This window comes from Epinephelus fuscoguttatus, linkage group LG15 (assembly GCF_011397635.1).
Source record: "Epinephelus fuscoguttatus linkage group LG15, E.fuscoguttatus.final_Chr_v1".
Taxonomy (NCBI): domain Eukaryota; kingdom Metazoa; phylum Chordata; class Actinopteri; order Perciformes; family Serranidae; genus Epinephelus; species Epinephelus fuscoguttatus.
The window spans coordinates 25,199,148-25,212,365 of NC_064766.1; the positions used below are offsets into that span (position 1 = coordinate 25,199,148).

At 41.5% G+C, this 13,218-nt stretch overlaps 1 protein-coding gene across 1 annotated transcript in view; it reads right to left on the reverse strand.

Moving 5' to 3' along the window:
* The window catches only part of LOC125902129 (BMP/retinoic acid-inducible neural-specific protein 3-like), a 39,459-nt gene that overhangs the window by 16,347 nt on the left and 9,894 nt on the right, over window positions 1-13,218 (reverse strand). Inside the window, exons 3-4 of the mRNA XM_049598273.1 lie at window positions 12,742-12,944; window positions 2,683-2,903 (exon numbers count right to left, since the gene is read on the reverse strand). Coding sequence (XP_049454230.1) covers window positions 2,683-2,903; window positions 12,742-12,944 — 424 coding nt within the window. The remainder of the gene's footprint in view (window positions 1-2,682; window positions 2,904-12,741; window positions 12,945-13,218) is intronic.

The following is a 13,218-nucleotide window of genomic DNA, read 5'->3' on the forward strand; positions in this document are numbered from 1 at the left end:
GATAATCCTCAGAAATAACCACCACTCTGAGTTTTTAAGCCTTAATGCAATTGCCAGAAATGAAAAGCTAACCTTAGGCTATAAACAAACTACACTACAGTTGCATGACTTAAAATCTGTCGCACAATGAGACTGTAAAGCTCAGTCTCATTTAGCTACTTGTTAGCATCCGCCTTTTTAAGACACATGAAAGCTTCAAAACTAAGGAGTGGGGTATTTACTGACGTATGTTATGTTGCAGGACAAAATGTGAAAATCCCAGTGAAACCACAGACCTTATTTCAGGCATCTAACCATTCAATAAACCCACTGACTTCAAGATTAGGGAACAGAGAGTGCTAACATGCTGACTCATGTCTGGGTTTTAGGACTCATTCCTGGAGCACTCCATTACATTTATTCTAAAGCTACAATCAAGCCCTACTAGCAGGGATGTCAACGGTTAATCAATGAATGGTCAATCCTGGAGAATATTTTTGACTGGTTATGCATATATGTATGTTTACTGTACTGCGCACCACTTGGGTTGGGTTGGAGCTAGCTAGCGCCGCCTCAGTTATAATTATATTTTATAATTTTATAATATTTTAAACTATATTTTGATGCCAAACATGTAACATTTACAACATAAGCAATGAAATGAAAAAGTTGTGGTGTAGTGTGGTGTAGTGCAGTGGTTCCAAACTCGTGGGTTGCGGTCCAAAAGTGTGTCGCGTTTCCACTCTGAATGGACTGCAAGTGACTCGTGAACGTGTCAAGTTTGTAAAAAAAACACACTTTATTGTGAAGTAAGTGAATTTCTGGCGCATAGCTTTTATTTTGAAGTCTAAGTTCCTGCGAAAGGTTGAATGACTAATGGACAGCTACTTGACAGAGACAGCAAACTAGCTCGACGACATGGCCAAACGCAAGTATGACGCTGAAGATATTAAACTGTGTGGACCTAATTACAAGGAGAAATCTGGACTCTGTGGCTGGACCAGTTGGGAACCACTCATATCGGCTAGGAAACTAAAAAAGAAGGAAGGGTCGTTATGTCAGTGTGTAGTGCTTGAACACACTTTGATGAATGAAGCTTTTTGCTCGTAATTTTTGTGTTGCGATGCCCCTTGTGTTTCTGCACTCTAGGCTGGTGGCATTTTTGCCGGAGCGCTCTGAACTCCTCCTGTTGAAAAAACTTCAACTCAAAGCGGAGAAACATTTTTTTCATCATCTTTTTTCCCATTGTCCAATCGAATGATTTGAGAGGCGGGCCTTCTGTGGTGGTCACGACAACAAGTTAACAGTTTGAATCAATAGAGGAGATAGTGGTAGCGGTTGTTGGATACCCAGAGCTATACAGCCCGACGATAGACAGCAGGTTGTCAAACTGCCTCTGAGTCGTCCTAAATATGCCTGGAAACGGCCGCCATCGAGGAGAAGCTCCTGGACTGACTGGTGGTACTCCCTATGATCCAACCTCTATTGTAGGGTCTCATGTACCCACACAGATCTCCGTTTCCCTGTGCCAAACAAATTATTTACTTAACCAGAGCTACAGTAAGTACCCTTTGCCGCACCATTTTAGGAACTAGATACTAATTACTATCAATAACTAAAATACATAAACAGTAGATCGATTACACGGGTAGGTTATTATAAGGAGGTTTGTCTGAGGTTGCCTGGCAACAATAAAAAAAGGTGCAGCAACCGTTTTTTTCCCCCACTCATTAAAAAGAATTTTAAAAAACCTTGTCCAATTATACCTACGGGTATAATTAAAGTAACCTGAACCTGAACCTAGTGGCATCTAATAAAACAAAAAAAGGCAGTACGGCATGCCCAGAGATTTGCAACCTGCAAAACGCTTTCCGTCTGATCGGGGCCTTTCTCAGTTTGCGTTTGAATGCCTGTTCGAGTGGGGCTTGATGAGTCTGGCTGCTAGCTCTAACATCAGAGGTTGTGCTAACTCAGACCTCAGGGTTTGCTGCTAAACGTTTTTGTGTTGAGGTGATATTTCAGGCTCGAAGTACTCTGATAGTATGAAAATTCCTTACTGCAGAAATTGCAGAGAACGGTGCTCCTATCAACGGTTAAATCTGGGCCTTTTTGTCAATGTAAATGTTCGATTCACGGGGTCAAGCAGCATCTTCTCATCTGCCTCCATCATGTGACAAAGCCACTGTGGCCTTCAATAACACACCAGGTCAAAGGGCACCACAGAACGCGATTGATCAGCGTTATTTATTGAACGCGTTATTATTCTGTGATTAATTAATTGAAGTTAACGCATTATTTTGACAGCCCTAATAAATACATACATTTTGCTTATCTCTAAAGTTATGTGGGCATGTACATATGTTCATACTTAAAATAACCCAGTATGTCATTGGGGTGCTGTACTGACTCATATTGAACCACATTCAACTTTGTGATATGTGTCTGCATTTATTGGTCAGGACTGAAATAACTTCCTCCCCTGACGACTGAATAAGTTATTAAAAACATGTTCAGTAACTTCAGCTGAACCCAAAAACGAGCCAGTCCACCTTGCTGCTTCATATCTCCCCATGTATAAATGCTGGAGGCTAAAAAACCCCAAGCCAGGGAAACTACACAGCTGCCTTCGGGCAGACGCTGCACAGTGTTTCATCTGCCAACAGATTGCTGCTGTATTTACAGTTTCCCTTGACTTCCACATACCCGTATGGCGGTTGATGCGATCTGGAGGTGGTGCAGCCTGCGCAGGGTGCTCTCTCTGTCAGTGAAGTAGGAAGCAGCCAGCTGGTGGAGGGCCTCCAGGGTCACCATCCCCGTAGTGTTTGAGCTCTTGCTGCTGCCGCTATGGCTGCCATCGGCCCCCGCGGGCGAAGACTCCTGGCTGAGCTTCCGTTTGTCCACAAATATTGTCAAAGACTCCTCCCCTGGTAACAGTCAGGCAGAGGGAAGGAGAGCTTCATTAGCTCTGACAGAGCAGCACTAATCACCTTTCATTAGTATCTTTTCAGATCGGATAAAAAAGCACAGTAGTGATTAAGTGCTGTGGGGGAACTGATGGTTTGGATGATTGGAGGAAAAGGCACAGGCAAGGTCTCTGCATCTATTAAACTCATCAGGAACGCAGAGCTTATCCAAGATCATTGATCAGCTTCCCCTAATTGTTCTAATTATCTTAATTACATCGGCCAAAAATTACTTTAAAGACAAATCAGATCTCAGGTCTTCTCTGGTAAATAAGTATATAATACACTTGATAACATCTCTAACAATTACAGATATTGCAGGTATATACAAAGCAGCCAGTAAAACTAAACTTATACAACAGATTCATTAAGTCTTTTCACAAAGGCACAAAAACTCTGCATGCACCATTTCCCCACACATAACCTGGTATTTATAAAAGAAGAATGTGCTGTGAGAGTGTGAGACTTCAGACCAGCGTACTCACAGTTTTTAAAATAGCTATATGATAAGATGTGAGTGGTGAGAAGTGTTTAGGTTGTTTACCAATTTAATTTGATCATTCTTTTTTATTTACATTAGTGCCATGATTTCTTTCTTTTCTCCTGTATCTTAAAACACTTTGTAAAGTTTGTCTTGACATGAGCTCAATATATTAACTACTGATCTTCTCTCTGATGCTTAATAATGATGATTGAGCTGGTTTACAGGCTCGTGTGATGAATAAGTGGTATGGGCGCTATAAATAGCCACAGCTGTGTGTAATGGCTGTATGTAATGACAGCTGTTCTGGTGCTGTTGGAGAACTTGGCCGATGAGTCAGAACTGGCGAAACGGCACTGCTTCTTTGCTGTTCTTCACACTGACAGGACTCGTGAGTGGGGCAGCGGGTACAACCAGTGCTGTGTGCGTTCACAGATTGTTAGGTCAGTTCATAGAGATTAAAATGATCTCATTCACCATCATAGTTTGCAAGTTGAATTTTGAACTAAGATTACAGAACCAACTAGAATTACCTCTTTGTGGTTGTATACCTGTCAACCAGTCAAGTTGTGCTTACAGTTTTTATCCATTTTGGTGAAAACATGGATGCTTCACACGCACCTTACCCTCGTCAGCAAAGATCATCTATACAATCAGATTAGTGTCACCAATTTAGTGTCTGACTGTTTCTGAGTTATGATGCTGAGTAATGGCCAGAAAAGTTTTTTTGCAGAACATAATGTCGTCACAATGAAGTTGACCTTTGACCTTTATAATCTAAACTGTCACCACTTCATCAGTTTATCCAATTTGTGTGAAATTTTGTCATAATTAGCATGTGAATTCTTAAGTTATGGCCAAAAAATGTGTTCTGGGAGGTCGCAGTGACTTTTACCTTTGACCTTCAGCCATCACATTCTAATCAGTTCATTCTTGAGGAAACTCCCTCAAGGCCTTCTTGAGATACATGTTCACGAGAATGAGATGGTCAAAGTGACCTTGATGTTTGACCCCAAATTGTAATCAGTTCTTATTTGAGAAGTGAACGTTTGTGCCAAAGTTGAAGGCATTCCTTCCAGATATTCTTAAGATCCTGTGTCAAGAAACACAGACAGCCTGAAAACATCTTCAATTTTTGCAGCCTAAGTGTGACCATATATTTTCAGCGTACTACTTAAAAATTGTTTTTTTTAATAGGTTGGTGAAGTTATTTGTAATGTCAATAATATAGGCTATATTTGAGTAGCTATGTTTGATGACTTCTTCCCTCCTGTGCTGAGTGTGTGTGCCTTCCTTTTTTCATCATTCACTTGCAAATATTTCCCAATACCAGTTGGATGCTTCAACTCAGTGTGTTTTTTCAGATTCATTGTGGATGTGGCTGACATTGTAGTTTTTCAGAACTGGCGGAATTTGCATAAAAATGTGAGATTTGTTTTCCGTTGGAATCTGTTCCGATTTTTCATAAAAGTCCTCAAATATCCAAAAGAAAGTTATGAACTGGCTTCAGCAGCACAGGTAGCTTTGTTGTCTGAAGGAACATTAGCACAAGCCATGGCCGTGTTGTGTATTGTTTCATGCCAGGTGCTGTAAATCCTCTGTTGCCTTATAACGAGCGTCACCTGTTTGCATTTTAATGAGGCTTAAAGTTACACATATTTAAGGGTGGACTGCTTTGAGTCAGAGGCTGTCTGCTGATAGTGTCCTCGGCTAATCAGTCAGATCCGCTCCTCGACAGCACCACCCTCTCGCTCACATATGGCCACTTCTGGTTCCCAAAAAAACATGACCGAAATGCTTAACTCAAGGCTTCAAAACGGGAGACCACAAACCTGTGGATGATGTCACGGTAGCTACGTGCATTATTTTATACAGCCTGTGACTTTTAACATCATAAATGTTGACTTTAACATTATTAACTAACCTGTAATGAAGTGTTTACCACACATGTACATGTATGGACTGGCTGCGTCCAACAGTATAGACCTTTGTAGGACTGTTTTCCTAATCCTGCTCCTTCCTGCTCCCACTGGATTTCTGACCATTACTGCCTGCTCCTGAAGAGTGTGTTATCTATTCCCGCCCATTCCCACAGGATATGTGTCAGCCCCCAAACATTCTGACCATACATGCCCACACAATAGATTGATAATCAGTAGAGTGAGTCTCCTCCTATCCTGCAGGGAGAGCACATGATTTACTGTAGCATTAAGTGATATATGAATACCTGCCAGTAAAGAGAATTTAATTGTGCATAATTACATTTAAAATTACAGTTATTGTGCTATCTCTGAGATTCAGTGTAATAATCTTGAGATATTCCTCCAAATATACAACTTGCCTTCCTTTTCTTTTTTATTGTGATGTCTTATCTTCTTTCTGCTTCACATGTTGACGTCTCTATCCTTCATGTAAGTGCTGCTTAAAAATGTTTAGTTTAAAATGTGCACGACGCAAAACCAAGTTCCTAACTCAATAAATACATGGATAAATAATTTAGTTCATTAAGGATAAAATGTAAGGGTCAGTCCCAATTCCCAATTCTTCCCTTTACCTTACCCCTTGATTTCAAGTGCACTCGCCAGATAGATTCCCCTCAACGATGAAGGGGTAGTGTTGAGGGGTAGGGAATTTTACCCAGGAATTGGGACACCACTTCATGCAAATTAGCGTAACAGACGTGTTCACCTACGTCACGCGTATCGTCAACGTAGGCTTCAAGGAGAACTCTGTAGATATTCATGTTGGCTACATCGTGAATTAGCGATTTCCAAGCATTCGTATTCTAACTCAGCGCTTACAGTTAACAATGCATATGCAGAAACCTAACATGTTCTGACATATTTTGGAATTTTTGCATGTTTATTTGCGAAAATGGTACTTATAATTGTGCGTTGGCTTTCTTATTAAGGCTGCCATCTTCCTGGAAAACTCACCTGGCTGGATAGTTTCGCAATGCATCCTGGGAAATTCAGTCTTCCCCTCAGTTGAGATGGGTTTGTAAGCCCTTCAAATTAAGTGGGGATTTTAAGGACTAAAAAGCACTTCCCTAAAGTTTGGGATGCCCTAGCCCTTTGCGGGAACGTGCAAAAACAAGGGCTAGGGCCAATTTTGAGGGGAAGTGTGAGTATTGGGATGGACCATGTGATCGAGTTGATGTGCAATTACTTTGTTTCCATTGTTTCCTCGTCGGTATTTCTGTGGCGATCTCGCTAGGCTCGACTTTTGTTTCGTAAATGTCTGAGGCTGAAGCTGGTGGTCGTTAAGACGGTCTGAGAGACGTATGAAGGACTTTAAGAGCTTTGGGAAACTCTTTTCATGACAAGCAGCCAACGAGGTATTTTATTTAACTGTGTTTCTCATTTTCGCGCTGACGGCCATTTTGTCTTCATTTCTGTCATACTACACTTTGTACACTGTATTGATGCATTTTCTATTATGTTCTTAAAAATAGTTTTCACCATGTGAGAAGGAGGAGATGCTTCAGAGAGACAGGAGTGAAAGTAGCTGCACTTCATGTTAATTAATCTCTGGGACCTGCATGTTTATTTATTTTGTGACCGCCTGCTCCCATGGCAAAGACAAAACTGCCTGTTCCTGTGAGATTTGTGTTAGGATCTGCTGGATCCCAATCCCAGTGCAGTCCTCTATCCCACAGTTTACCATTTTCATCTTCTCTGCAAATGGCTTAAAGCCATGTGTCTCTTCTTTTACTGTCCTTCACTCTTTGGGGAATTAAAGGAAACCATTAACTGTATTTTTTTGTGTGTGTTTTTTGACGTGCAAAACACAACGCTCAGCTTTTAGGCATGGTGACACTTCTTTTGTCAAATTGGCATTGGCACTTAAAGCGCTTGTTTTCACCCAAAGGGGGACATGATCGTGCTGTCATCAGGAAATTGACACGTGCCTGCTCTAAAGAAGTAGGATTCAGGTGAACATGCTACTTGTATATTGAAAAGAATGTGTATGCACATTTTTGTCTTTGTGAGTGCACCAAGTTTTCGTCATAAGTTTTATGTAGCTGGCCCCGGGACGTTTTTGTGATGAAGTGATGCAATTTACTTTTTTTGTTTGGTGTTGTTGCTGACATTTCTTCTCAAACTGCCTCATCTACTGTGCCTCTATTGCAATAGTTGATTTCTTCACATTTCTCAGTGTAACTTTCAATGTGTGCCCTGGAGAAATTGTGTGAAATTGCTACATTCAGCTGTGGGTTATTACATTTGCAGGTAAAAAGCAAAAGCGTAGTGTTTACTCTATGACCTACATAACTAACAGGTCATTAATAAGAGCAATGTTTGTTTTTTAACGGCTGTTTTTTTTTTTTTTTTCGGGAAAATACAGCCAGTATCTTGGATTTCAGTGAACAGAGTGTTGAGTGCAGTCTGAATTACAGAGTGTGTTCACAGTGGGTGCTCTTTAGAAAACCTTAACAACATTAAATCCTCTCTTAACTCCAACAGCGTGTCGAGGCCATTTAGTCAATGCAAGTTTCATTGGCCCTTTTCCCAAACTAGTCCCCTGCCACATTTACAGAATGTCACTCCATATAAGGTGACAGTTGTAGCTGCAATGCTCATGCTAATGCTCTCTATTTAATTGATTCAAGGAATTAACAGTAATATCCACTTGCAGACATGTTCCAATCAATCAAACAAGGGTCAATACCTGAAATCCTGTGTTGTAATAAGCTGTCAATAAGCCGAAGGTTTCTGGTTTTCTTCATATGTTAGTTTCATTAGCAAAAATTCTAACTAGGAAGTGCCCAGATCTGACTCATCCAAAGCTTCCAAATTTGACCACACAAATAAATGTATGACCCATTGCTCGATGGTGTGTCATTATGAAAAGTTTCTCAAACTAAATGAAACTAAAATAAAGTTTCCTTCCAAAGTAAAGCATAAGCACTTACTGACCCATGCCATTGGTTGTCGATGCTTTTTATAACTGTTACATGTGACGATTACAGAAATGACTCATATGACTGTTCTGTTCTGCTACTGCTTTGGCTGATGTTGCTTAGGCTGAGTCACTAAAACAGCATGCAGGAAAAAAAAATAACAGTCATGGTTACAGGAAAACAACACTGATTTTCGGGTAAGAACACTGTGTGACTTTGATGTGGAGAGAGCTTGTCATTTCCCATTTCCTACTAACTGGCAACATTTTTAACCATGAATTCTGTTGTTTTATGGGGGACTGCCTTTTGTTCTGAGGGGTCGTAATCCCGAAGCCCCAGTAGTCCAAAATATGTGCCACTGGACCAAAAGCCCATTTGTCCAACAACATGCTACCCTCCGAAAGTCTGTTCCTCCAACAGCACTCTCCCAAACAGAAACATAAGGCTGGTTATTATGCAGAATGACTCATCTGACCTTTGACTAAGGTGAAGGCATGACCTGCCCTAGGCTCTGATCACACAGACAGAATTTTGGAGGTTGCAAAACGCAAGGCGCATTGCACTGCCTTTTTTTTTTAAAAAATTGAATACCACTGTGCCTTTTTATTGTTGCCAGGCAACCATCCCATCATGTCCTTACACTAACCTCCCCGTGTAAATAATATACTGCTTTTTTGTTTTGTTTTTTTCACACTGATTAGTGGCTAGTTCCTAAAATGTTGAGGCAGAGGGTACTCGCTGTAGCTCTGGTTGAGGGTGAGAGGCTGTCAGCAAATAGTTTGTTGGTCACAGGGAAACAGAGATCTGTGTGGGTACATGAGACCCTAAGAAAGAGGGTGGATCATGGGGAGTACCACCAGTTGGTCCAGGAGCTTCACCCCGATTTTAGGATGACTCAGGGGCAGTTTGACAACCTGCTGTCTATTGTCGGGCTGTATAGCTCTGGGTATCAAGCAACCGCTACCACCAGTTTCTCCTCCATTGTTTACCAACTGTAAACTTGTTGTTGTTACAGCCACAGAAGACCCACCTCTCAAATCATCCAATTGAACAATGGGAAAAAGATGATGATAAAAGAGATTACGTGGGGCACTTTTCTGCCCCGAGTTGAAGTTATTTCAACTAAAGGAGTTCGGAGTGCTGCAGAGCGCAGAAACGCAAGGCCTTATTCTGCTTCAGAGAGTGCTGCTGTCCTTTGTTGGTTGGATTGGTCAGGTTTAGGCATGAGGACTGCAATTGGTTAAGGTTAGGATAAGAATATTATGGTAAGCCAATCAGAGGCAGAGTAGGGTGGATAATGCCATAGTACGAAGATTGGGAGACATCATTCTGCGTAATAATTAGTCGTGCTTCTCTCTGGGAAATCAGATCGGTCATGATCATGTCAGCACAGAGCAGCTGATGTTGTTACCAAGCAACAGTAAACATTCTAGCCCTTGAGGCTAACGTTAGCTAGCATACTACTGATGACAGATATTAAAACTGACTCTTTGAGTCATTAAAATCTGTTTTTGTCCCCTTGCAAACTTTTGTAAAGTTTCTCCTTATGTGCGTGACGCAACCCAACTTCAAAATCAGGTAGTATTTTAAAACTCTGACAGTCTGAGCCCGGCCTAAACCAATCCAGACCTTGATCATGGTGATGGCAGATCATAAAACATTCACATGAAAATGTTTGCCTATTGGCAAGATGACATCACTTGTCAGTAGAGTTATCCACGGATCAAAAAAACTAAAATCTGAACTGAGCTGACCCGAGTAAGTTGTAGCCTGACACCGGCCTATCTGAGATCATCACATGAAAAACTGAGCCTGAGCCCCCCCTCAGGCTCCCTCTCCTTCTCTTCATGCAAAGAGAGAAGGAGAGGGAGCTGCCACCTGGGAGATGACCTTATATCCACCTTTGGCTAACTTCAACTTAATTATCACCACCTCCATCTTCTCACATTTTCTTCTCTCTGACCTGGTTAACAGTAACACTGACACTGACAGCTCTCTAACGCCATCCCCTCTATTTGTTTGACTAGACTGATCATTGGTCAAAAGCCACCAGGCTACAGCAAAAGAAACAAGAGATATAAAACAATCAATGTATAATATCTATAATATATGTTGAATTTACATTTTACATAAATATTAATAAAATACATTAAGGGTAGTAAAGTGCTCCCTCACCAACCCGCCCGCACATTTTCGGCCCGAACACGGTCTGACCTTTCAGGCTTTTTGGGACCCCTTGGGCTTGGGATGAGATTAAGAGCTCTACGGCCCCGTTTCCACCAAACACTTCAGACATGTTACTTAGATTCTAGGTCCGTTAAGTGTTTCCACTGCAAACAGTACTCTTAAATGTGGGCGGTGTTGTTGTCACTCACTGCTCTATCCAGCACTCACTGTATTTCCTCATCACCGGTGACACAGAGGGAAGTCTGCACGTCGTTTATCGTCCACGGAACTCGGCTGCATGCCGACATTTTCAGAACAAAATAGAACAGGCTGCAGTGAGAGTCTCTTTCTATGGGATATTTAAAAATAGCGGGTTTGTGCATTTAGTCCTTCTCAGGCAAGCTCAGGGGTTTAGTGTTGCCGGAGCCCACAGGACTAATGCTCCACGATGCTTTTCTTTCTTCATGTGAGGATAAGAATATATGCAGTTCACATCGAAGCTAATGTATATATTTTAAACACTTGAAGATACACTCATTATTAAAAGTGTATCTCATCCAAGAGAGAATAAAAACTAACGTAATGGTCAAGGTTGTCATATTGAAATTTAAAGTGTGCTGATGGATTCACGTCGTCCTACCTTAAAAGTTGCCGGCAGTCGGCCCACTGAATTGAGTTTTTTTCTCTGTCTACAGCTGCTGTGAGAGGCAGCAAAACATCATTTCATATATTTATAGCTATAGTTTGCCAATGTAGAACTTGCCAAGGTATGAACAGTGGTTACATGAGCCTCGAAACCATCCACAGCTCAGCCCTGAGCAGAGTGACCGTCCTCTATTGACCAATCAGCAGACTGCAGTGTTCACAGCTTCACCTTTTAGTACCAGATCTGTGTGCTAGGTACCCCAACAGAGGGGGGACCAAAAATGGGGACGATACGGAACGGTCCCATTGGTACCATCCACAACTTTTCACAGTGGAATTGCACTGCTTGGTGGAAACAGGGCTTACTTGTCAGTGCCTTTGAAAACTGTCACAAAAGAGGCTTATAAAAATGATTTTGATAACTACTTACTGGAAACAGCTTCAACCAACCAGAAACAAAGTGTGATTTATATGTGGGCACACAGAAGTTACACCCTTTGTTGAAGTATCCATCCACCTCAACTCGCTCCCTATGATGTGTCACTGCTTTATAAAACAGTCACCTAACTTTTGCCTTCGTCTCAGGCAGACAGAAGTCATGATTCTCAGGGCTGCTGGAGGTTCTTGTCAGGTAAACTTTAACACAGGTCATATCAGACATTTGAGCAAACAGCTTTCTTAAAAGTGATAAAGTGATACCAAATTCCCCCAAACACTTGAACTGACTGCTCAAAACTTTTGCTTGCGGTAGACTTCTACTTCAAGTGGATCAAGTTTTACCACCTACAGCATCAGCTATCTGTCAGTCAAAGTCTGAACGTCTTGTATCAAGAGCTGTTTCAGGTGGAACACAAGAGTTATTAAAAAATTTCTCTGTTGTGTGCTGAGTCCACTGTCAGAGGAGCCGATTGTATCTTTGTCTTTCCTATGATGGATTTCTGCCTGAGAGATTTTTGAACACTGGTATGAAATGTTTAAACTATAAAGAATTGTTTTTTGTCCTCAGTTCTGAGATACTGACAGCCAAACCGTATGTTTACTGTTGATTTTTTTTTTTTTTTGGCCAGTTGCTGTATTTGTGGGAATATGATAAAAGCGATTCGAAACATCAAAAATAATCCTGGATTTCAAGGTACATCGCCAATAGCTGTTCTTGACAAAATCTGCATTTGGATAGCTCCCTCATATTTTCTTCAAGCAGACACTTCTCACACCCACATTTTCACCTTGCCTAATAAGGGATAATTTCTGATATTGATTTATTAAAGAAAGGAAAGATAAGCCAGATGAATACAAATGATAGTGCTGCACAAAAGTGTTGACGCTCCGTAAAGGGAAACATGCAATTTTTAAAGCCAAACATAAATATAAAATCTGCCTTTCACTGCCTTCTCCAATTTAGTTTTTGTACAATAAACCAGAGCAATTTGATGTTTTCCCTGAGCCAAAAAAACACTGATCCAGAAAAATTATTATATGCTTTGTTGTTTAGAAAGCAACAGACGGTAAAAACGGTGCCCCATGTGCTGAAGGAAAATAAAAAAAATCACATTAAAAACAGTGTGAATCAGGCTTGCTTTGAAGCTCTGCGTACTCCACTGTACCTCCCAGAGTGGCAGAGAGGAGGAGGTGGGTGCCATATTTCTTGATTAGACTCTCTGTAATCGTCTGGAGGGTTGGCCGCCTCCCCAGCTGGCGGATGGTGTGCATGAAGTCGGGGTCGAGGGGCAGAGCCAGGCCACCGCTGCCACCAAAACCGTCCCGCTTCTCCACCGCCAGGCTGTTGACCTTCCATCGACCAAACTCCCTGGAGACACAACAACACACACACATGCACAGAGACATTTGCTCACTTGGTTTTCAGCCTTTAGTGGTGTGTGAGGCCCCAGGTGGCTTTTTAACAAGCTGTGTAGAAAGCAAAGGATGAGGTGAGTCTGTGTTACATACATCACAACATTATATATAATCCTGTACAGTCTATTGACCACACACACATGCACATAAATCATTAACACGCGATGAAGCTGTAATGTTTCCCCCGGGGAGCTCTAATAACATGCCTTTGAAAATGCCTATATATA